This window comes from Papio anubis, chromosome 3 (genome assembly GCF_008728515.1).
Source record: "Papio anubis isolate 15944 chromosome 3, Panubis1.0, whole genome shotgun sequence".
In the NCBI taxonomy this organism is placed as follows: domain Eukaryota; kingdom Metazoa; phylum Chordata; class Mammalia; order Primates; family Cercopithecidae; genus Papio; species Papio anubis.
The window spans coordinates 176,656,093-176,682,097 of record NC_044978.1 but is presented as its reverse complement, the minus strand read 5'-3'; the positions used below and the strand labels follow the sequence as shown (position 1 = coordinate 176,682,097).

Genomic DNA, 26,005 nt, shown 5'->3' with positions numbered 1-26,005 from the left:
CCTCCTGAGCAAGAGCCACTTAAGGGACATTGTGGTACGGTGGGAGAGGGCAGGCCTTGGAGCTGGAGAAACCTAGGCTTCACATTGTCTCAGGGCCAATGGGTGCTCACCAATGCAAACACACATTGTCTCGGGGCCAATGCGTGCTCACCAATGCAAACACACATTGTCTCGGGGCCAATGGGTGCCCACCAATGCAAACACACATTGTCTCGGGGCCAATGGGTGTTCACCAATGCAAACACACATTGTCTCGGGGCCAATGGGTGTTCACCAATGCAAACACACATTGTCTCGGGGCCAATAGGTGCTCACTAATGCAAACACATATTGTCTTGGGGCCAATGCGTGCTCACCAATGCAAACACACATTGTCTCAGGGCCAATGGGTGCTCACCAATGCAAACAAATCCTGGCTGCACCATTTTCCATCTAGTATGATACCAGGTGAATTACTTAATGTTTCCATGCCTCAGTTTCCTTGTCTGTAAAATAAACATAATAGCATTGGTGTTGTAACCAGTGTTCAATGTTGGCACACATGAAGTCCTCAGAACAGTACCTGGCTTTTGATGAGCAAGGAGCATTATGAATATATGTGCTATCACTGTGGGGTACTTGCTACATTCTCCCTCTCCCTTTCACCTTTAGCCTGGCAGTGGGTACAAAATGCTATAACCTTCTGTTGTGGGTTGAATTGTGTCTTCATAAACATATGCTGAAGTCCTAACCCCTGGTACCTGTGAATGTGAACTTACTTGGAAATAAGACCTTTGCCAATATAATTAAGATGTAAGTTAAGAGGAAGTCATACTGTAGTAGGATGGACTCTGGATCCAATACGACTCTTGTCCTTATAAGAGGAGGAGACACAGATAGATACACACAGGGAAGGCAAGCTTGTGATTACAGAGGAGAGGTTGGAGCGATGCAGCTGCAAGCCAGGGAGCGCCAAGGACTGCTGGTCACCATCGGAAGCCAGGGCATGGCCCTGCTGGCACCTGGACCTTGGACTTCTGGCCTCCAGAACTGTGAGGGAATCCATTTCTGTTGCTGTTGTTCTTGTTTTGTTTTTGTTTTTTGTTGTTGTTGTCGAGACAGAGCTCCGCTCTTGTTGTCCAGACTGCAGTGCAATGGTGCAATCTCAGCTCACTGCAACCTCTGCCTCCCAGATTCAAGTGATTCTTCTGCCTCAACCTCCCAAGTAGCTGAGATTACAGGCATCTGCCACCATGCCTGGCTAATTTTTTGTATTTAGTAAAGATGGGGTTTCACCATGTTAGTCAGACTGGTCTCGAACTCCTGACCTCAGGTGATCCACCCGACGTGGCCTCCCAAAGTGCTAGGATTACAAGGCATGAGCCACCACGCCCGGCCCCATTTCTGTTGTTCTAAGCCACCAACGCATGGCACTTTGTTAGGGCAGCAGTCACACTTTATCGCCTCCTGCTAGAGCAAAGTGCAGAACAACCTGGAGGCCTCTTCCCTCTTGTGATCGGGGGCCTGGGATTAGAAAGGCAAAGGGACTTCATGTGAAGCACAGGGCAATAGCCTCGTATAAGTTGCATGCCCAGAGTGGCACTGAGCTTGTTCTCTCTTACACAGTGCAGGCCTCATGCTTCTAAAAATAGGAGATTTCATCAAAGCATTTATTTTTCCAACTACTAATGGAATTTAAGAGGAGGAAGTCATTGAGTTTTTAACCTAGGTTCAGTGTCTTTTTATTACCCACAGCAGTCGGACCCAAAGTAGGGTATGTACGAAGGGGTGTAGCAGGAGATATTGGAGTTCCTATTTACAGTTTTATAACATTTTGTTATGGACTGAACCTGGAGCCTTCACATGGCCTGTGTGAGTGGGGAGCAGAGCTCCACTGTGTGCAGAAGCTGACAGGGTGCCTTTGATCTGTCTTTTGATATATTGCTGTTTACTTGTGCAATTTACCAGTTAGCAGATTTGGGAATGGTAGTATATGGTTTGAATTGAATTAACCCCAATGAATGTACAGCTGGCTTATAAAGAATCCCCCAAAGCTGAGCATAGTAGTACATGCCTGTAGTTCCAGCTAATCTTTTTGGGAGGCTGAGGTAGGAGGATCTCTTGAGCCCAGGAGTTCGAGGCCAGCCTCAGCAACATAGCGAGACCTCATCTCAAGGAAAAAAACAAATCCCCCAAAGAAACCACAAATTAAAGGTAAAACTAACAACGCTCACACAAAGACAGACAGGACAATCAATAGTGGAACCCGCCATCTCAACTCCAGGTGCAAGCCTACAGCTAGCCTCAGTGACCATTGACAGTACACTGCTTCACAGAGATGTTAAAATTCAACATGGAGTCAATCTGTTGCTTCAGGATACAGATGACATTTTAACAGGAGTGAGAAAGTAGCAACCTTTTATAAGAAACTGTTCCATAAAAAGAGATGTGTCTGTCATGTGCTTTGGTAGACAAAGTTATGTACACAGGTTACCAATAAAAACTCTTGTATCTCAGCTGGGAGCGGTGACTTTTGCCTGTAATCCCAGCACTTTTGGAGGCCGAGGCAGGCAGATCACCTGAAGTCAGGAGTTCGACACCAGCCTGGCCAACATGGTGAAACCCCATCTCTACTAAAAATACAAAAAATTAACTGGGCGTGGTGGCAGGTGTCTGTAATCCCAGCTATTCGGGAGGCTGAGGCAGGAGAATCGCTTGAACTCGGGAGGTGGAGGTTGCAGTGAGCCGAAATTGCATCACTGTACTCCAGCCTGGGTGACAGAGAAAGACTCCGTCTCAAAAACAAACAAACAAACAAAAAAGTCTCGGATCTGCACATTCAAAAAGAAAAACTTGCAAGCAGTTTAAAAAAAAATTTCTGTTTAAAAATATTCCAAATGAAAAGTTTCAGTAGGTTTTGTTAAATGATTATTGTTAAAATATAAAAAGGCAACATCTTCTTACTACTCAGCAAGGACAGTGGTTGATACTAAGGAAGATGGAAGTTCACTGGCCTGCATTTTCACCTCCAGAAACACTTCATTCCTGATGGATGGGATTACAGGTTGAAGCCGCTTCATCAAGTTCAACCAGGCTTGATGTAGCTTCCATTTGGAGCTACATCTGTTTCATGAGGTTCATTTTTGGGCTGTCCACATTGCAATAACATTGGCCACCACTTGCTAAGGGTTCCCTTGTGTTTTATGCACCCTTATTCATTTAATTCTCATATAACTGTACCCTGAAGTAGACACAGTCAGTATTCCTACTTTGCAGGTGAGAACATGGGAGAAGCTTGCCCATGGGCAGGGACACCGTATGCCCTCGCAGCAGAGCCTGAGACACACGCTGGGGGTGGGAAGTTTACAGGCTGGAGAGTGAGGCAGCCCAAAGTGCGTCTCGTGGAGACTTCTATGGGCAAAGGGCATCAGTTCTGCGGGGCTTCTGAGCAGCACATGGAATATCTCCAGAACTGTCTCACAGGGGAGGCTGGGGCATTCATCTGCCAGCTCCTGCTCCCAGGGGTATTAACTCCCTGAAAGTCTACACTGCGCTGCAGATGTCTGAGCAGCTTCCTGGCCGTGGAGAGGACCTGAGCATTTGGAGAGGCATGTGCTGTGCTTAAGGTGGCCAAACATTGGCCCATACCTGAGTCCACATGGACTGTCTGTCACAGCGGGGCTGAAATTACAGTGGGCAGAGGGAGGGTGTGAGGGGGACACTAGAAGGGGCTAGTCCTGTCATTCGGCGGGGGAGTGGAGGAGCTAGGCTTAGAACCCGCACCGGGGCTCCAGAAGCCATCATTTCCCCAATGTCCAGCAATGCTTCCTGGAAGCTCGGCCAGCTGCGGCTGCTACAACATCATACTGCAGATGAGTGGCTTAGACAACAGGCTTCACAGTCCTGGAGGCTAGAAGTTCAAGACCAGGGTGTCCGCAGAGTCAGTTCCCTGGTGAGAGCGTCTTCCTGTCTGCAGACGCAGCCTTCTCACTTCTCAGGAGGCACCACTCACATGATTTCATCCAGCCCTCCTCACTTCCAAAGACTCCCCTCCAAAGACCATCACTCTGGGGAGCTGAGTCTTCCAGACAGAAATTAGGGGTGGGGAAGGAGCACAAACATTCAGACCATGACGGGAACTTGGAATCAGACCCTTCAGAGCTTTGGAACGCTGTCCTCCCCTCCAATCCTGTCTGTCTCTCTCCCCTCCCCTCTCCTGCCTCCCTTCCACCTTTCCTCCCCTCTCCTGCCTCCCTTCCACCTTTCCTCCCCTCTCTCTCAATCTCATCTGAAATTGAAAGACACTCATCCCAGTCTCTGGCCTTCACCCAACTTTCCCTTCACCATCACTTTCATCAGAGCAAGACGGAGATCTGTGTTGCAAGTTCAGCAGATGCCAGGTCTTCCCCTAAAGATGGGAGGAAGGAAAGGTAGCTCCTCACAGGCCCAGGGTGAAACAGAGGGCGGGAGGGAGAGCCAGAAAGTCCTCTCTGTGCTTCCAACATGTCACAGAATTGGCGCTAAACTTGCAATTGCCTGTAATGCAGTGTTAGGCGTGTGCCGTGTCTGGTAAGTGGCCACACCTGTGCTGGGTCCTGTCCTCACAGTCCTGTCAGCTCGGGGCAGCGCTTGCATTAGGTAAGGTTCGTGGCAGATGCTTCATGGAAGAGGCTGGTTTTCCTCTGCGTCTAGAATGCAGAGTTGCTCACACCATGCTGGATGAAGGTCATGAGCCCTACTCATATTTGCAGATGTCTAGTCTGGAGAAGGGAGGCTCCCAAGAGGAGACGCCTGGATTGGATTTGCTTTCCTTGGCTCTGAGGTCAGAACAAGGCCCCAGGCAAGAGCTCTGATGTGTGGGACCACAAGGAAGAACTGCCTGATGGATGTGTCCAAGGACGAACGTGTTTTTTGAGCAGAGAATTCCCCATCCCTGAAGGTGTGCGAGAGGAGCCTGGTGACCACCTGTCAAGCATATTGTGGAAGGGACCCAGGCATTGGAGAGGAAGATGAACAACAGGGTCTCTAAAGCAAGCCCAGAACCTCAGATGTATACAGGCTGTGTAGATGATTGGGAGGAGATGGGGCAATGTCACCCGTAGGGTGGGAGGGGACAGAGTTGACACCTCCAGTTTAAACTGGCTGCCCTTGGAGAGAGAGGAAATGGCCTGGGAAATTGTTATCTATCAGCCCCTTTAAAAAATACATGAGCTTATGGAAGGTAACTGTCTCAGAGGCGTTCATTCTCTTGACTCTCCAAGTCATTTAACAATAGTTCATCCAAGCCCTTCCCTCTGAGTGCATGTTCCCCACATTCTCTCTTCAACTTGAAAGTAAGAGGCCTTTCTATGGCTCACACCTCATGCATATTCCTAGCCATGTTCTAATCACTAACTCCAAAGAACTTGAAAGAGGAATGAGAAATTGCATTTCCCAACTGGGGGGGAAAAAAAAACAAACCCTCTGGGTAGCACGGCACACTCCTGGGTTGGGAGAGGGAGCTGTTACATAATCAGATCTTGCCCCAATTACAGATTCAACTTTATTCAAGAAGAGTCAAGAGACACTGAGCAGGGAAGAAGAGGCTAAGGTTTATTGTGTATCTACTGTGTGCCAGGCTTTGTGCGAGGTGTCTTACAGAAACAGCCCTTCAAGGTGAGTGTGTTTCAGTCCACTGAGCTTCAGGGAGGTGAGGAAATGTGCCAAAGGTTGCTCAGGTGAAGAGTGAGGAGTTCACGCTCCGATCTGGATCTGTCTGATCTTTCTTTCCACACACCTCAAAAGAAACCTCAGGGCTGAGAGGCTAAAGAGCCAAGTTCAGCTCATTTCTATTATCTAGCAGCTTGCGAGAGCTTGCTGTGCACCCGGGATGGGGTGAAAAGATCCACTGTGTTAAGGGAAGAACAAGGAACAGTTTCTGCTCCCAGGCGGTCTCTAGTGAGAGAAAGACACGACTCACTACCACTTGAGTCGGTGGGGCTTGATGCAGGGACTGTGGGAGCCTCATAAAACCCCTGACGCTCAGTGCTCTCATTGCATTTAACAGACAAGGAAACTGAGGCTCAGAGGGATGAAGTCCCTTAGCTGACGTTTCACCCCTGTGCCCACAGGGTCCTTGTGTGACTTGGGAAGTTACTTGACAGCTAAAATCTCAGTTCCCTTTTGTAAGGAATTAGAGTCAATATCAACATGAACAAGACTACCAACATTTATGGAGGGATGCTCTGGGTTTGGAGGAGGTTACTTGTAAGAATGAGGTGACATGGTGGATATGTGGTGATAAGTCCAGGGATTATCCCCTATGAACAACAGCTGTGGGAGGTGGAAGCAACAGTGGAAGCACTTGTCAGAAATAAATAAACAGAGCCAGGTGTGGTGGCTTGTGCCTATAATCCCAGGTACTTGGGAGGCTAAGGCAGGAGGATTGCTTGAGCCCAGAAGTTCAAGACCAGCCTGGGAAACACAGCGAGACTCCGTCTCAAAAAACACCCAAAACCAACCAACCTTACAAACCCCAAATAAACAATGACCAAAACCAGGCATCCTCCCTGGTCAGCATCTGCCCAGCCAGCCACATGTATTCATGGGCTTATGGTCAACCCTCCATTTATGAATGGGTTTCCGCTCTGTCTCCCTTCACTGAGTTCATGCCAACTCATCTACCAGCTCAGCTGCCGCCTTCTCCAGGAAGCTGTCCCTGAACTCCCCCTGTTAATCCACTTAGCGTTCTCAGCTCCTCCCTTTGCAGCTCCTGGTCCAGGGCGACTCCACACTCATCTATGGGGCACCTGGTTTCTGTCCTGTCAAGGTCCCTGGCTGACCCCATGCTTGGGCACTCAGTGGCCCTGTCTGGTTTTGCCCCATATTTTATCCCCAGGGCTTAACATGGTGCCCAGTATTCAACAGAAACTCAACGAGTATGTGGATGTTGAGTGAGTGGTGGCTCTGGAAGGTTCCTGACAACTCAGACTGCATTACAATGGCCTTCTGCAGGCTGCAGTTCAGTCTCCTTCTGCTCTCCTGAGGATCCTCTAAGGAAATAAACCATAGAGAGAGATCTTTTGCAGTTGTTTTAACTTTAGTTCAAAACCTGTCTGTTATGCATCCCAGTACCACCCGTGGAGGGCCCCTTGTAATACATGACTTTGAGAGTTGACTATATGTTTCTTCTGGTAAGTTGACCTGCTACTTATAAAGGGAGAATGTGTGGAGAAACCAGTTCCTTCTCTTGCCCTGGCTACCAGGAAGCTTAGAGAGTAATTTAGTGCCTCTTTCTGGAAAATATGGAAATAGTTCTTGCAATCTAGTCAATTTCTATGTAAAGTGGTAAGCTCTTTGTGTGAATTAAGTCATTTAAATGTTCAAAACAATCTAATGAGATTAGTACCACAGACAGGGAAACCATGCTAAAGCCACGCATAGCTAGAAAATGGAAATGCAGGGATAAGAACCTAAGCAACTTGGCTCCAAAAATCTAGGCTCCTGTGTTATCGCTTGGTAGCTCTGTTAAATTCCATAGGGATCTTCTTTCTTCTAGGACCCTGGGTTTAGTCTATAAACACACATACACACACGCATACACATATACACACAGTTTTACATATATAATCACGTATGCATATACACACATATATGTACACACATAAACACATACACATATGCACTCATACACAGAGATACACACATACACACAGATACACCCATGCATTAGTTCATCCTCACACTGCTATAAAGAAATACCTGAGACTGGGTAATTTATAAAGAAAAGAGGATTAATTAACTCAGAGTTCCACATGGCTGTAGAGGCCTTGGGAAACTTACAATCATGGCAGAAGGTACTTCTTCACAAGGCAGCAGGAGAGAGAATGAGGGCCAGCAGGGAAAATGTCAGACACTTATAAAACCATCAGATTGCATGAGAACTCACTCACTATCATGAGAACAGCATGGGGGAAACCGCCCCCCCTCATGATTCAATCATCTCTCACCGAGACCCTCCCACAACATGTGGGGATTATGGGGGCTACAATTCAAGATGAGATTTGGGTGGGGACACAGCCAAACCATATCAGCACATATATACACACATAAACATACACATACACTGCACACACACACACAACTGCACTGCCAGCTGCCTTGATTTTGTACGGAATTTCTATAAAGTGGAAGAAGTCAATAATCCTTGTGAAAATGAGGAGAAAGAGGCCCCTAATGTGTGGCCTGGGCAAGGCCACGTGACCTTTAACTTCCAGGTTCTTCATCTCCAAGGTGAAGACCACCCATGGCCACGCATCTGAACAGCTTTGCCTCCCATATGCTAAATAGAAGGAATTGGAAGAGCTATTTGAACCCTTGCGCCAATAAGCCATTGACCTGGGAGCAGAAGGCTAAGGGCGGGGACTGACTAGCAGGCTAGAAACAAATCGAGTCACCATCAGATGCATCACTGCACTGAAGGGGTCTGAGCAGGCAGGCCTTCCCCTGAACTTGGCCCAAAGCTCCTGCTCCACTGGGGGCATGGGGAGGAGTGATGACAAGAAGAGTGGACCTCAGGTCAGGAGAAAGGGCTCAGTCCCGGCTCAGTCACTGGTCTGCCCAGTGGCCTCAAAGTGCTCACCTCTCTACAAAATGAAAGTGTTGCATTGGCATTGGCTCATTTCTAATTTCTGAAGCCTAAAAGAAGCTTCTCATCCTGGTTCAGCTCAGTTACTCTCCTCCAGTCACATTCCATTTGTGTTAAACTTTGTCCCTTTTGGGTCATACCATGCATATTCCAGATTCTGTGGTCTTATAGAGCCAGCTTTGTTGCCAGGTGAGTTTCAGTTCAGGAACTGGTCTCACCACTTGCTAACTGAGTGACCTTTGCCGGGTTATGCCAACCTGCCAAGCCTCTATTTTCTCATCTGTAAAGTGGGGGTAAGAACACAAATCTCTTAAGACTCAGAGAATGCCACAGTGGGTAAGCCAACGGAATGCAGCTGTATGCCACAGGGCCTTGGCACGGGACAAGCCCCGCTCGTGCCTCCTCTCACACCACTGCATAGATTGAGGATGCCCTCCACCTGGGTTTTAAGGAGGCTTCATCGGTTTGTTCCTTCATTCAACACATATTTATTGAGCATGCATTATATACCAAAAGACAGCTCTCTGTGAGCCCTAACCTCAGTTCCTAGTACTTGGGATTTGACTTTGTAGAAAGGTTCGTAGAGTGCATTGTTGGTCTCCGTGTTTAGCTAAAACTGCTTTGGACTGGGGCCTCTGTAAACATGAAGAGGCTGCATCTTCACTGAACACTTTGTAAACATTTGACAGTCTGGTTCTTTCCCTCCCAGAACACTTTCAAATATCCCTGCCTGGATAGCCTTCCCTGCCACATGGAGAGTGACTGCAGGGAGACCTGAAATGAGAAATGAGAATGACATATATATATACACATATATACACACACACATATGTGTGTGTGTGTGTGTGTGTGTGTATGTGTGTATATATAGATATATATATGCCTTGCCTGACTTGGAAAATCTCTATCATGAGGAAACCTCTCCAGAGCACAGCTAGAAACTATCAAGACAGAAACATCACAGAAGGCCCAAAGCAATGATCTGAAATATTTCCCTTGTAAAAATGGTGCGCTCGCTCTCTTTCTCCATGCCTGCTTCTCCTCTGGGTGAAATTGCTTCATGTTCCCACAGCAAGTAAGTCTCCATCTGATTGCTATAAACACCTCCAAGAATGTACCACAGAACTTTAAGCAGCAGCATGCTACAGTCTGTACTTAGCCTTTGGTATACTTTGGTTTTCTTTATTCATGCAACAATTATTTAGTAAGTAAACGCCTACTGTATGCCAGGCACTGCTCTAGGTGCTGTGGTTTCAGCAGTAAGTAAAACAGGAAAAGTGTCCCTCCTCACATGGAGCTTTTCATTCTCACGGAGGAGAGTGATACTAAGCAAATTAATTTATAAACATATCATTTCAGGTCATAATGAGGGCTAAAAAGAAAAATAAATCAGGGTAAGTGGCAGTGAGAACAGGGGACACTGAGCTATGGCAGCTGGGGGAGATGTTTTTGAGAAGATGCAATTTCACTAGAGACCTAAAGGAAGTGAGGGAGGTGTGGGTCATGCAGACATCTGGGGAAAGAGTATTCCAGGTGAAGGAGCCAGTGCACAGGTGCTGAGATGAAATGTGCTGACAGCATCCCACCATTTACGAGCTTATTGCATTTGCCTTATTGGGACTCTGCCCCACAACCACCCTTTTAGAACTGTTTTGTGTCATGGGGGCTAGAAGCCTACAAACTGCATGTCCTTACTCCCTATAAATGACCTCTCCTTACTCCCATGCTAGCAGAGTCCTGTTTGATTCCAGCAGTGAGACGCACTGATGTATGGCTGAGTGTTGGAGGAAGAAAGGACCTCTTCTACTAGTCAAAGCTCCAGCACCATCAGCTGTGGCTCCTGGTTAGCCTCAGAGGCTGTGGTTCCCACGTCACCTGTGCCAAGAACATCAGCCATGTCAGCAAGAGCAGCTCCAGCATCTGCCTTGCTGCCACGGTCATGCTTCCAGTAGTGTCAGTAAGAAACGGGACGAGTTCTTGAACCCAAACTCACCTGGCATCAAAACTGGCTCTGTAAGACCACAGAATCTGGGATATGCATGGTGTGGCCCAAAAAGGAGGACAAAGTTTGGCACAAATGGAATGTGACTGGAGGAGAGTAGCTGAACTCAGCCTTGGCAAAGAGGAGCTTCTTTTAGGCTTCAGAAATTAGAAGTGAGCCAATGCCAATTCAACCCTTTCATTTTGCAGAGAGGTGAGCGCTTTGAGGCCACTGGGCAGGCCAGTCGCTGAGCTGGGACTGAGCCCTTTCTCCTGGAAAGGGGAGGCAGGATGAACACGCGGGCTCCAGGGTAACTCTGCCCAACTCCTTTTGTTCCCCCAGCCCTAATGGCACCTCTGTAACCATTTCCTGGCATCCAGTGCCTCTCTGAAATATTATTTCCACTTCCCTGGGTGGAACACTGACCAATGCACTAGCTCTGTGACCTTGTCATTTCCTTGCTGAGTCTTAGTCTCCTCATCTATAAAGCAAAAGGTAGAAATTTTGTAGGCTTTTTAGGGGGTTGAGGACTAAGGTAATGGTTGCCACGTACCTAGCTCTATTGCTACAGTAAACTACAGTGGAGATTTATCATCTTCTAGTTCTGGAGGTCAGAATCTGAAGCAGGTGTCACTGAATTAAAATTGGGTGTTGCAGGGCTGTTTTCCTTCTGCAGGCTCTAGGGAGAATCTGCCTGCTTGTCTTTTCCAGCTCCTGTGGTCCGCCTGCATTCCTTGGCTCCTGGTCCCTTTCCTCCATCTTCAGTGCCAGCAACCTTGGGCCAACTCCTTCTCAGACTGCCACTGGTCTGGTTCTCTCTCTCTTTGCCTCCTTTTTCCACTTATAAGAACCCTTGTGATTACATTGGGCTTACCCTGGTAGTCCAGGACTACTCATTCCAAAGTCAGCTGATGAGCAGCCTTAATTCCATCTGTGACCTTAACTCCATCTGTGGCCCTAATTCCTTCATCATGTCACCTAACATATTCACAGGTTCTGGGAAGAAGGAAGTGGACATCTTTCAAGGTGGGGTGGAGGTCATTATTCTGCCTCCCACACTAGCATATAAGAGGAACTCAAAGAAAGGAAGCTATGAGATCTCCCAATCGAATCCCCTCTTTGTACAAAGCAAAATTCACAGCTTTGTCTGCCCACTGCACCCCACCTGGGTAAGCACAGAAATGATAGCAAGTAGATGAAGACACTATGTGTCTCTTGGGGCCACTGGAGCACATGCTTCCCTGGGTAGCTGGACACTTTCTTGACCACAGGTGACTTTTTATTTTTTCTCAAACTACTTTGCCCTGACTCTTGTGCCCCAAAACAGCTGTATCCCTAAGACATTGTCTGATGGCAGAACAAGAATCCTCACTGTTCCTGGAGGAAGTTTCCATCCTGACAGAGGCCTGGGATTGATGCTGGAAGAGTCCTTTGATACTATCCAGCCCTACACTGGCCATGAGCAGATGAGGAAACAGTCATCTGGAGAGACGCATGATGGCTAGTTAGTAGCAGAGCTGGATTCACCGCGGGGAAATTTTAATTTTTATTTTACTTTAAGTTCCAGGATACATGTGCAGAATGTGCAGGTTTGTTACATAGGTAAACATGTGCCATGGCCGTTTGCTGCACCTATCAACCCATCATCTAGGTTTTAAGTCCTGCATGCATTAGCTATTTGTCCTAATACTCTTCCTCCCCTTGCCCCCTACCCACAGGCCCTGGTGTGTGTTGTTCTCCTCCCCGTGTCCATGTGTTCTCATCGTTCGGCTCCCACTTATGAGTGAGAACATGCAATGTTTGGTTTTCTGTTCCTGTGTTAGTTTGCTGAGGACAATGGCTTTCAGCTTCATCCATGTCCCTGCAAAGGGTATGATCTAATTCCTTTTTATGGCTGCATAGTATTCTATGGTATATACGTGCCACATTTTCTTCATCCCGTCTATCATTGATGGGCATTTGGGTTGGTTCCATGTCTTTGCTATTGTGAACAGTGCTGCAATAAACACATGTATGCATGTGTCTTTATAGTAGAATGATTTATATTCCTTTGGGTATATGCCCAGTAATGGGATTGCTGAGCCAAATGGTATTTCTGTTTCTAGATCCTTGAGGAATCGCCACACTGTCTTCCACAATGGTTGAACTAATTTACATTCCCACCAACAGTGTAAATAAAAGTGTTCCTACTTCTTACTGGGGCGGGTTTGAACCCACTTAGTGCTCATTCTGTGCCGTCTCACTGTCCCTCGGAGGGGGAACAATGACACTTATAACCACCTGCTGTGGGAGCCTGTGGGTGGTGGCAGAGCCTGAACACCTGCTTCCAGGAGCCTTGGGCCTGACACTAGTCCCTGCCCCTACGTGCCCTGATTCTGACCTCAGAACCTAGAGCTGGGCTGTTCCTAGAGAGCATCTTGTTCCACTTCTGATGGTACAGGTGAGGAAACACAGCCCAGAGCGGTGTTGTGACCAAGCCAGAACTCCTGACCCCTGCCCAGTGTGCAACACCCAGACCCCGCAGTCTCTCTGCACCTGCCATGTGGAAGGACTCAACAAGACTGATGTCCAAGAAGTCACTGGTGAGGAGGCCCAGAAAATGCCGCATGTTGTTTTAGGGCGTGTGCCCCTGAACATTTGCTCTCAGCACTGTCTGGCCTGCAGACGCGCCCAGCCAAACCTGATGGGTCCCAGGGCCTCACGTTGGGGGCTTAACAGTTTCCATCCCACTCTTTCCTGCAGGAAGCTCTGTGGCTCATAAAACATTAAAATGAACATTGCTGCCATTTCATGAAATGCCCAGCCTGTGAAGAATGGGTTAAGGGATTTTGGGGAGCTGTTGTGTCTAAACCCACCAGGCGCATCTGGGAGGCACATCCATGAATCTCCTTCCTCATTAGCACGGCAGCTCTTCACCCTAGGCCTCAGGATGGGGCAGCTGTCTTATGCTGCCTCCTGATAGAAATTGGAGCCCTTCTGCCAGAATCCCATTGCTATGGGTGGAATGTTTGTGTCCCCCCAGAAGTAAAACGTTGAAAATGAATCCCCAAACTGATGGTATCAGGAGGTGGGGCCTTTGGGGAGGTGATCAGGTCAGTGGGACAGAGTCCTCATGAACAGGATTCGTGCCTTTATAAAAGAAATTACAAAGCACTCTCACATCCATGATCTGATATGATCATTTCTGTGGGCCCCGGAGATAAGCATTTGTGTTATTCACAGGCAAGAAAACTGAGCCTTTGTCTGAGATAATGGGCAGCTTGCCTGAGTCACACAGCTGCGGTGTGGGGAAGATGGGGCTGGACCCCAGCTCTGCTAACTCTCAGCTAACCCTGGGCCACATGCTGTGACACACGGTAGGCCTTCCAGAGAGGCAGGGAGCATCAGGATACCAGCAGTGACATTACCAGGTACAAAGAGGGGAAGAAAAGTGTGTCAACTTCATGGCTGACACCCGAATGTTTCTCAAGCACTGTCATGGCTAAGAAGAATATTTAGATGAATGCCTGGAGCAGCAGGTGTCTGCTGGATGTCTGCATGTGTGCTGGTTCCAGCTTCAGAAGGGGCGGGAGGTGCTCGGCATGCTAGAGGGAGGAGAAATCGGGGCACCAGGGGCATCTAAGAAGGCAGGGGGGATGATGAGCAGAGATGACAGGGAGAGGAAAGAGGAGGCTGTGAGTGGCAGGATGGAGTGACTCCCCCACCTCCCTGAAATCTTTGATATGGTCTCTAAACACTCGAGTGATCTGTTGTCCATGGGTGCTGTTGTTTTTAAGAAAACCAAAGAAGGTACTGAATTTCAAGTTGGGACCATCATGGTCATCCCAAGAGCAACAGAACTGGTCCCCAAGAAGCAGAGGAGACTCAAAGCACAGGGATGCTCTGAATGGTAAAGAAATGTTGAGCTTCCTTCCCTGTGCTGTGGAATTGAAGGTACAGTTGAGAGCTTCCTCCCGGCTCTCAGGGGCACAGAGACCCCCAGCAATCTCAGAGGTTGCACAGGTATGGCACCCACCACAGGCACAACATAGAAAACATCCTCTGCTTTGGTGAAACCTTCAGCAATTCTCTAAATCTAAAGTGCGGCTGGTCCTTACCGCAAGAGTTGCTTGCTCTTTAGAATGAAGAAGTGTGTGAGCAATTTCCACACGCTGAGGGCTGGAGGATTTGGTAGGGTGGTCTCCAAGCTGTGTTTTCCCAACCCTTTTTGGCCCTTGGGTTTTCGGTAGGAGACACTTATCTCTGTGGGCCGCTGTTTCTTCGCTCAGCACCCCCTCCCAACAAATTGTCTCTCTAGCCAGGGAAAAGGGAGTCCTGGGGCGTAGCTAGTCCGTGGGCCAAAATGAGGAGAGCCTCAGAGGCCACGTGTCTTGGCTCACATCTTAGAAAAGAAGCAGAGCAAAAGTGGGGGAGGAGGGCGCTGGTCTTCCGGGAGCAGGTGACTATGCCAGCAGAGACCAAGGGAAGACCTCCGAGGGAGTGCGTCCCCTCCTCCCTCTGCCCAGCTCCCTCTGCCCGGTTTAGGAAATGGGGACATCTTTATCATTGACAAGGGTGAGCATGGAACATTACACAGCCCCTCTTCTTTCCTCAGTCATCTCCAGGTGGGTATAGGTGAGCTGAGCGCCTCCAGGCAAGGCCACCACAGACGGCAGGGCCTGCGGAGCTAGCTGATCACCCCATGGCTTCCTTCCTGGGTTCTGCGTTGGTTGTTGGTGGGTGCATTTGGTGCACAGGGGAGGGAGTAAGGGGGGAGTTTACCTCTGTTGCCCCTCCCTCACCAAGAGCCTACAAAGCACAGAACCCAGCTCCCTCATGCATCAATGGCCTCAGTTTGTGTTTGCCTTTACCTGGGCCTGCCCATATCTATGATGTCTACACTTCTGTGATCACACAGATTCTTTTTATGTTCTCTTTGTTCCCCTCCAAACATTATGTCCTAAGCATGCCTTCATAATGCTACAATCACCTGTAATAGTTTGTTAAATAAGTGAATAAAATTGGCATTGGGATATCATTTTCAGTTTTTTTTTTTTTTTTTTTTTTTTGGAGACAGTCTTGTGTTGCAGGCTGGAGGCAGGGTGATCCTGCTCATTGCAACCTCTGCCTCCCTGGGTCTCGCCACCTCCCGCCCTCAGCCCCCTGCAAGTAGCTGGGATGACAGGCACACCAATCACAACTGGGGCCTTTACATTCCTTAGCAGAGACTTACATAGCAGCAGTTTGGTTGTCTTGAACTCCTGACTCAGGGTGGACTGCCTGCCTCGGCCTCCCAGTGTTGGGGATTGTGCGGTTTCACTTGGACGTCAGGGCCTCATTTTCAGTTTTAAGTAAATACACGATTACTTACCTAACTGTTCTTAGATAAAATTGATGCAAATCTGAAATTTAACCCTGCCTTAATATATAAAGTCATAATATTTCAGGAGAAATTTTCTGTGTCTCCAACCCATGGATCAATAGCCCCCAAATCCCTTAACCCATTCTTTTTTTTGCCTTTTTTTTTTTTTTTTTTAGACGGAGTCTCGTTCTGTTGCTCAGGCTGGCGTGCAGTGGTGCGATCTCAGCTCACTGCAAGCTCTGCCTCCCAGGTTCATGGCCATTCTCTTGCCTCAGCCTCCCGAGTAGCTGGGACTACAGGTGCCTGCCACCACGCCCGGCTAATTTTTTGTATTTTTAGGAGAGACAGGGTTTTACCGTGTTAGCCAGGATGGTCTTGATCTCCTGACCTCGTGATCCACCATCCTCGGCCTCCCAAAGTGCTGGGATTACAGGCGTGAGCCACTGCGCCTGGCCGATCTTTTGCTATTATTGGTTGTCTTTATGTGCACATTATGTCTTATAAATAAGAGACACACACGCTGAAGGCAGCACCCTGCACTTCAGTGAATTCAGATTTGAATGAGACAAACTGAGTTAGAATCTCGTTTCTGTCACGAACTATCCGTGGTATCTTAGGCAAGCTACTCAGCCTCTGAGTCGTCATTTCCTTGTCTCCAAAGTTTTGGAGACATATTGGAGATCCAGAAGCAAAGCACCGTGTGTATCACAGACACTTGATAAATTGTAGTAATAACAAACGTTATATTTACAAGAAAAAGCTTTAAAAGCCTCATGCATAAAGACCTTTAGCGCAGTTATTTTGTATAAAGAAAAAATATTAGAAATAATATTTGCCAGCAATTTTGAGAATTGAGATAAGGAATGTTTTAACTATATTCAAAACCAAGGAGGCCGGGTGCGGGGGCTCACGCCTGTAATCCCAGCACTTTGGGAGGCCGAGGTGGGTGAATCACCTTAGGTTGGGAGTTCGAGACCAGCCTGACCAATGTGGAGAAACTCTGTCTCTACTAAAAATAACAAAATTAGCCAGGCATGGTGGTGCATACCTGTAATCCCAGCTACTTGGAAGTCTGAGGCAGGGGAATCACTCGAACCCAGGAGGTGGAGGTTGCAGTGAGCTGAGATCATGCCATTGCGCTCCAGCCTGGGTGACAAGAGCAAAACTCTGTCTCAAAAACAAAAACAAAAACAAAAACCAAGGAAACGTTATAGTCCCACCTTAGCTTACTTTCCTCCCTTAATGTGATGTATGAGCTTTCCATTGTTGCTATAGAAACAGACAACCATGAACTTACTAGCTTAAAACAACACTTAGTTATTACCCTACAGTTCTGGAAGTTTGAAGTCTGACATGGGTCTCACTGAGCTAAAAGCAAGGGGTCAACAGGGCTGCATTTCTTCTGGAGGCTTGAAATAGAGAATCTGTTCCCTTGCCCTTTCCAGCTTTCCTGGGCCCTGGCCTCTTTCCTCCAACTTCAAAGCCAAAAGTACAGCATCCTTTCTCTTCTCTTTCTCTCTCTCTCTGACCTCTGCTTCCATCATCACATCTCCTTCTCTGCCTTTTCTGCCTCCTTCTTTCACTTAAACACGTTGTGATTCCATTGGATTCACATAGATAATCCAATATCATTTCTCCAGCTCAAGGTTCTTAAGGTAATCACACCTGCAAAGCCCTTTTGACATGGAAGGTAACACACTCACGGATTCTGAGGCTTGAGACATGGGTGTGAGTAATGGACTTGGGGACCATTATTCCACCAACCATACACAACAACATAGAAACAGTAATAAGAAAACATGCTTAGGTTACAGAGATGGTCAGGAAAGGGAGTGGTGGGTAACACTGGCCTAGCAGATGAATCCCTGTGATTGCCGCCATGTCAACATGAACGACAGGCAATGCTCCAGTATCACTGACAACAGCGGATTTTTAAGAGCTGAAGTTGTGAGTGATTCCCAGCTCCCCCAAAAACCATTTAAAAATTTCTCTATTCCCAGAGCAAAAAAAAAAAAAAAAAAATGTCAAACTCATTTTAGCCATAGAATACCTTCCTTCCAATGCAAGGTGAGGCAGAAGTGCAAAGCACAGAAGCAGACAATCCTCTCACACATACCAGCTTAATTTGAACTTTTCTAGTTATGAGCACTCTTTTTTTTTTTTTTTTTTTTTTCTCTATTAGGAAACCGAAGCCCAGAGAAGGTTGGTAGGCAGGAGAGCAGGAGTGTGACTGAGTGTAACCTTTTGGCTCTGTTTCCAGTGGCTCTTCCCATCCCTGTCCAGTCCTCAAACACCTTCTGGAATGAAAACTCTCACCTCCATAAGCAGCCCATTACAGTCTTACATCTCCTTTCTTAAGGTGAATCAAAATCTGCATCCCTGTGGCTTCTCCCATTTGGTTCTGAATCTGTCACCCCAAATAGGGCTGCTCCCTCATCCCCTCAATGGCTTGTCAGTGAATTGGCTATTTGTCCCCTGAGTCTTCTCTTGTTTAGATAAGACTTGCACAGGCTGGAGGCTGGCACAATGGCAGCCATCCTGGGCCATGAGCAGGAGGACAGTGAGGGGAGCTGGGACAGCAGGAAGGTCGGGGCATCCTCACATCATGGTGGGTCCTCAAAGGCAGAGACCTGGGACCACCAGTTGTGCCTCTTCTGGGCCTTCATCTGGCTCTGCCACTATATGCAGGCCTGATGACCTGGACCTCACACCTGGTCACCCCAAGGAATCTATGCTTTTCTTGAGGGTAAAGTATTGCAGTGGTCTGGGAAAAAGCTTGTGTTTTCAGCTCACATCTGGCATGAGTTAACTGGAGTTAACTTCCTTCTTACCTTAATAAAAACCAGATCCTATGGAACCAAGTCAACACACTTTAGCTTCTAGCACAAAGGAGAAAAGGAAGTCAGCTGACTCCAATAGGGCCACTATTGGGACCCACTTGTGACTTGCTGATGCACGTCCTTGTGTCTGAACGTCTCAGGCCAGCTTTGGGCCCTGAGGCAGCTCAGGCCTTTAATCCAGCTCAGGCCACTGAGGCTGTGGCCCAGGGCCTCCACAGAGAAGCTGCACAGTGCCATTCCCTAAGGCACTATGGTGTATGGCTCACACTTGTCATTCCAGCACTTTGAGAGGCCAAGGCGGTCTGATCACTTGAGGTCAGGAGTTCGAGACCAGCCTGGTCAACATGGTGAAACCCCATCTCTACTAAAAAAATAAAAAAATTAGCCAGGTATGGTGGCAGGCGCCTGTACTGCCAGCTACTCAGGAGGCTGAGGCAGGAGAATTGCTTGAACCCAGAAGGCGAAAGTTGCAGGTTCGAGTTGCTGCACTCCAGCCTGAGGGAGGAAGCGAAACCGTGTCTCAGAAAACAAAACAAAATGAGAAAACAAATGGCATGAGATGCAAGAGGTACTTTACTAGGAGGTGGCTGACAGTCTTCATGGGGTGGGAGTAAAACTGCCATGGGGTGCTCAGGATTGACAAAGGCAGGCAGGTCCCATAAACTTTGGGGCTTTTGCTTAGCTCCGTGGGTGCAGGTAGCATCAGAGCTGAAGGGGAGCAATCCTCGTGTGCCCACTCAGCCCCATTTCTAAATAAGTTTCAAATGGCTGTTTAAACAGTGCCACACGTTGTCAGCTTCCAGGGCACTCAAAATGCCTCAGTTTCACTGGTCCCAGCCATAGGCACTTCCATTGCGTGCTTGCTTTCTTGTGGCAGAGGCTGTAGGTAGCAAGTTTCATTATTCATTCTCCCCTCCTTCTCAGGAGCAGACCCTGACTCTTACGGCTGCAGTGCATTGAATGATGACATTTCCCAGGCTCCTGGCTGTCAGGAGCGTCTATGGGATTCCCTTCGGTCGAAGCAGACAGGAGCAAAAGTGTGTGAACTTCCAAGAAGAATTCTTGGAGCAGAAGGGGCGGGCAGTCCCTTCCTCTCACCCTCCTCCTCCTGGCTGGAATGCAGTTACGATGGCAGCCACTTTGGGCTATGAAAGGACCTTCTGAGAATGGCAGTCAAAGATGAATAGAGCCAGGTCTATTTTGATACCAGGAAGAACCATAACAGCCCCAGACAATCTACTTTGAGCATTTTTTAAAAATGTGTGACAGAGATAACTTCTACTTTGTTTAGGATACTATTACTTTGAGTTTTCTATCATAAGAAGCAGGACTTAATCATGATACACATGCCTTTCTCTACCAAAAACAAAACAAAACAAAAGAAAGAACTTCCTCCAATCAAAATGCCAATGAAAATTCCACTGGTGACCAATAATGGATAATCTTCCTTTTCTATTTAGGCCAGGGTTCCAGCCAATAATTGGCTCCCAAATGCTATATCCCATAAAAACACACTCCTTCCCATACACAAAGCAACAAAAAAGGAGACACATCAAGATTGCTCTGAATTGCCTATCTGTGGGCTGTGGTCTGAGATCCCCGCCAAGTCTATCCCCAGTTGGAGTTCAGACAGCAAAGACCAATACAGACCATGGAGGACAGGGGACAGACATAGCACTACCCGGGAAGGTGCATACAGATGGGATAAAAGGGTCATTTCTGCATGGTGATGGCCATCCTGTACTTTTTTCTCTTGCTGCATCTTTTCCTTGAAGCTGTCCTCCTGTGCTCCCAATAATCTCAGTAGAGATGTCAATGAAATCTCATAGCCCTCCATCTCCCAATCATCAGAATGGATGGCAACTGGCCAGTCAGGGAATTCTAATTCCCATTGCAGTGATGGCTTCAAGGATGGCTGTAACCCAAGAAAAACCAATTATAATTATTTTCTTCAGAGAGTGAAATGTATGATGTGTGACAGAGAATGTCTCTCCTTCTGAGATAGTCTTACCAAGTAGGAGCTGCTCAGGGTTGTCTTTATATCAAGCAGAGAAAGCCTGTCTGAGAATGAAGCCAATGAAATACTAAGAATGTCGAGGTTTGTTGAGAGAGAGGCAGTACCTTAATGACTTGGATTTAGCTCCTGGATCCCACCATACCTGAAGGAAACCCAGCCGTTTCACTGCTTATGATTAGGAAGAACATGTATTGCTCACTCCTGATACTGCTTTGTTCATGAAGGACATTAGTGTGTCATTCTTTACCTCACTCACTCCTGTCCAGGAGATGAGAGGGAACTTACCTAATTGGTTAAGCTGGGGGAAAGAAATGGCCTGCATGGCTTAGTTCCTCCCTTTCTTTTTGGGACCTATCTGGCTAGAAGAGCACATTCTCTGTTCCATGTTCTAAGTCTTTCAAGGATGGGCCCTGTCGGAGAGGCCATGAGTAGGTGGCAAGCTCAGTTCAGGAGTACAATCTTAAGAGGTTCTCTTGGCCATCAGACCTAATGCCAAAATCTCCTAGTAGTCTTTATTCACACCAAAAGTGATCATTTTAACCCACCTCCTCCACTTGTGTATCCATCTCTTGACTGATTTCCACTTTGGCTGGAAAGAGGAAGAGGGCCCATTACTGGTGCCCTCAGATCATGAGGGACAGGAGCCAAAAGTTTCCCTTTTGCTTACACTGCTTTGGAGGCAGTTTCTACCTCTTACATCCCAGAGAGTCCTGATCAATGCAATTTCCCTGACCCTAATTCCTGAACGTTGTCCTTTTACATTCCCTATGGTAATATTTCATTTTTACTTAATTACATACGTTTCCCTTTCTCAGAGTAGAAGTTAGGGTGTTCCCTCATTTTGAGGCACTGGAGGCTGGGATTCGCCTAAACTGACAAGAGTGGCGTAAATAAATCAGACCCAGGGCATGGGACTCATTCCCTGCCACTATGAACTGGGGGTGGGGATGGAGTGCGATAGGGACATCCCGAAAGGGGCCTCTTGTCTAACGTGATTGTGTTGATGGCCCAAGTTCGTGGCCTCCCTACATTTATGTCTCTATCCTAAAACTTTGAAGCCCCCTTCCACTCTGACTTTGGGCTTAGCTATGTGACTTACTTTGGCCAATAGGATTTTAGGAGATTTCCAACTTAGAGAAACTGCTTGTGTTTTCCATTTCCTCTCTGATTACCATGAGAATGTGCCCTGCTGGCCAGCTGGGGATGAGGTACATTGAACAGAGCTAAGGCCAACCTAAGTCAGCCAGCTGACCACCAGACATGTGAGTGAACTTCAGCTGGCCCCAAGAAGGATTACTAAGATTAACAGAATAACACAGTTGACCTATAGGTTTGTGAACTAAGGAAGACTATTATCTTAAGCCAATGTGTTTTGGGTGTTTTTTTAATGCAGCATTATTACAGTAATAGTTGACTAACACAGGGCCCCTTTTCCCCAAATTGTCAACAGACTGGAGAAGGGGTATCACCCACAGTGCCCAGCATGGTGCTGGGTAATAAAGCGCATTTTGTTTACATTCATAAGTTCCAGAGCCAGATGGTCAGAATTCAAACTTCAGTGCTGTGGTTGGCTTAGCTTTATGTCTTTGGCCAAGTTATTCCATCCTCAGTTTTTGTTTTTGTTTTTGTTTTAGGTCTTAAAATGGGAATAAAAATGTGACCTACTTTCTATGGTTGTTGTGATGATTTAATGAGCTAATGTATGTCAAGTGCTTAGAATGAAATAGTTTTCAATACAGATGAGCCATTACTGGGTGTTTCTGTCCATCTCCCTTAACTAGACCTTTACCCTCCCTCACTCCTAGGGGGCAGGAATGTCATTTCATACCACTGTCTGACCCTGTCACCTGGCTGAATGCCCAACATGGTAAATATCCATTGCTTGCTGAATGTCTGGAGTAAAATTAGCACTTTTATAGGTACAGATGAAAATTTCAATAATCTATCTCAACTTAAGGTCAGTATCTTTGTTCATTTTATAGAGTGCACATGTAATATTTATCATGTTTTGTAACTTCTCCCTTACTCCCTACTGTGCTATGAAATAAAACTTTAAAACCTTCTTCACTGTCTGGCATTGGCATGCACTGTTCATTCCAACTGTACTTAATTGGAGAATGGCGTCAACCCGGGAGGCGGAGCTTGCAGTGAGCTGAGATCCGGCCACTGCACTCCAGCCTGGGCGACAGAGCAAGACTCCGTCTCAAAAAAAAATAAAAAAAAAAAAAAAGAAACATTTCTTAAGAGTTTTTCCCGAGCAGAGCCAGATGGGGTGCGGGTTACCCTCCCAGGCCAGTAGAGACAGAGCTGGAAGGCTCACCCTCTTCCAACAATGCACAGCCCAGGTGCTTTCTAGAATCAGATCCCCTTGGTTCTCTCTTTTAGTCACCTTCTTTTTACTCCAGAGACTCTGCCATCTGACAACCACCTGAACCAAAATTTAGTTAGTTTTTCTCCTCACTGGCCACATGGGAAGTCACCTGGTACAACAGACACTACTTCCCTTTCCTGGTATCTCTCTGTGCACAAGGGGTGTGGGAGGAAAATCTTCCTTGGGTTCCAATCCTTTGGTTACTAATGGGTTTAAGATTGGGGGTGGGAGTTATTAACCAGGGTCCTCTGGAGAAAAGAGGGCTCAAGTCCCAGGTCCATCACCAAAGCCATAGGCAGAATTTTGTGTGTATGATCACTGCATTGAAGAAAACACTATCATTTCCATCATATATTCAAAAGTTTCTACAAATCTCTATAAACGAAAACCCACAGCTTTGGGAAACAGACTTCATCTCTGTAAGCCTCAGTTTCTTCATCTACAAAATGAAGGTAAAAACAATTACCTTCTCTGACTTCACTTTAGAGAAATATTATAAATAAGAAAATGAATCTGATCCATGAAGTGCTAGACAAATACAGGCAATTGTTAACATTTCATTATGCCATTTGTTAACTCAGAAAATAGGTAGTGTGAATTTCAAAAGATGTTGCACAAATTGTATATGTAATTCTCAAGGTTTCTCCTGGATTTGGACATAAGTGAAATTTAGAGCTAAAATGCAGAGTTCTCAGTAATGAGGACAGCAGATAATACTACGAACCTTATCCGCACCATTAATTCAATCTTCACAATGGCCCCACGAGGGAAGTTTAGGTCATTTCCTTTCTATAGCCGAGGGTTCTGAGGCTCAGAAGGTTTAAAAAAATTGCTCAAGGTCAGACAGCAGAGCTGGATGTGAAGGTAGTGCTGGTTACCTTCACATGCCTAACTAACCATGGCGCTGTCAACTGCATCTCATTTGATAAAACTAGAAGAATGAGAATGTGATTGTTCGTTCTGCATTGTCTATCTCTAGGCAACATAATTTTGCCTTTTCAGGGCTCTCTAGAGAGATGTCTCTGATTCCGAAAGCCAGGCTTTGAATCTGACTCAGCATCCTCCCCATTTAGGGCACTTAAAGAAAGCTACCTGAGACAACTCCCAAGCGCCTTTGAGAGCCTTATTTTCCTCTCCTGTAAAATGAGTGTATACTCCTTCCTCCCTCCAAGGACTGCTGGCAAGGTCCCATGGGTCATTGTGCAGAAGCACTCAGACCAGTGCCTGGTGGGATCTGGTGTTCATTTTGTGCTTACATCTTTTCCTTTCCTGGCATGTAAATGTTAAGACAGAGGAAGTCAGTGAAGGGAGAAGGAGCAGAAGGAGGGCCGCTATGCACCTAAGCCACTCGGAGATTTGAGATGGCTTCATCTCTGTGTCTGGAAACAACCAAAGAGGCGGTAGTGGGAGACGCTGCCCAGAGAGGACCTGCATCTTATCTTGCCTGTTCTGGCTTTTCCAGACTCCCTGGGTGACTCTGTGTCCCCTGTCTGTCCTCCTAGCAAGGCTGTTGGGAAGATGAAATGAGAAGGTGCCCTATGACCCCCAGCCCAGTGCCTGCAAAAGGAACAATGACAGCACCCCTTCCTGTGCCCACTGGCCCAGGTCCCAGCATGCCTTGCAGTGCTGATCTATGCAGGGGCTGGAGCTGTGCAGGAAAGAGAAGGGCCCTCACCTTTCACAGCTCTCGCCTCGTTGTGCTTCTCCAAGAGCAGGTAGCGTGGGCTGTCTGGGAGAAAGGGCAGGCTCAGCAGCTGGACAACGGCAGGGACCACAATCACTCCAAACAGGCACGGCCAGGTACTCTCCTGCGGGAGAAGGAGATGCTGCTTAGGGCAGTGGCCTCTGGTCATTGTTGAGGGGACTGAGCCACTGGACCAGGTGGTTTCGACCCTGCAGAACATCTTCCTGCCCAGCATGATCCCCATGAACAAAGGCTGAGGGAAGGAACTGAGCCAGGTTGGGCGCCAGTCCTGTGTATACAGCATTTTCCATGCATGAGTCCAGAGACTCCTCAGAGTCCCCTGTGAGATAGTGACCTGGGTGGTAGCTCTGAAAAGCAGGTGGCTCAGGCTGGCCAAGGCCACTCAGGAGCTGCTTGTCTCCACCTCCCTGAGGAACCATGGTGAGCCTGGGGGATCTTAGGGTCTCCTTCTCTTCACCACCAGGGCTGCCTCCCAGGCTGCCCCGAGAATGGAACCTGCACATGGAGGTGACATGGGCACCACCACTAGACATCTAGAGGCTCACAACATCCGACCATCTGTCTTGTCAGTGGGGACACAAGGAGGGCAGCTGGAGCTCTTGCAGACCCCATGGGAGTGAGGAAGAGGGGGCCTGTGGGGCACAGCTTACCCCTTAGGGAGAGGAGAATTTTCACGTTCCAGCCAGCTATGAAAGGCAAACAGATCCCCGTGACCTGCACTATTCAAGAGGCACTTGATTCACTCCAAGCAGTGACATCCCCTGCAGTGCAGCTTAAATGCAGCCCAGAGCACACAATGCGATGCCCGTCAAGGTAGTGTTCTTCGTGATCTGCTTTCTTCCTACCTAAGTTTACAAATAAACTCCCACTGTGCCACTGGAAGAAGAGAATCCCACCCACAATGCAGTTCCGATCCTGAGGAGGAAAAACCAAGTCCTCAACGCCACGTCCTTGACATGTTTATTTCCCAAGAAGGTACAAGGAGATGGCCAAGGGCAAAATAAGACACACTCAGGCCTGAAAAGACTTCATATGATGGGCAGAGGCTCTGTTGGCTTCAGGTGGGGCCCATGGGAAGGTGCCCTCAGGATCCTGGGGCAAAAGCACGGGCAGGGCCTGGGGACAGCCTCCCCACCTCTCCCTCA

The 26,005-nt window shown here is 47.5% G+C and overlaps 1 protein-coding gene across 1 annotated transcript in view; it reads right to left on the bottom strand.

Annotated features, from left to right (window-relative positions):
- SLC2A9 (solute carrier family 2 member 9) overlaps positions 1–26,005 on the bottom strand; it is a 191,137-nt gene that overhangs the window by 87,785 nt on the left and 77,347 nt on the right. The window contains 1 exon segment of the mRNA XM_031664719.1: positions 24,831–24,963. Coding sequence (XP_031520579.1) covers positions 24,831–24,963 — 133 coding nt within the window.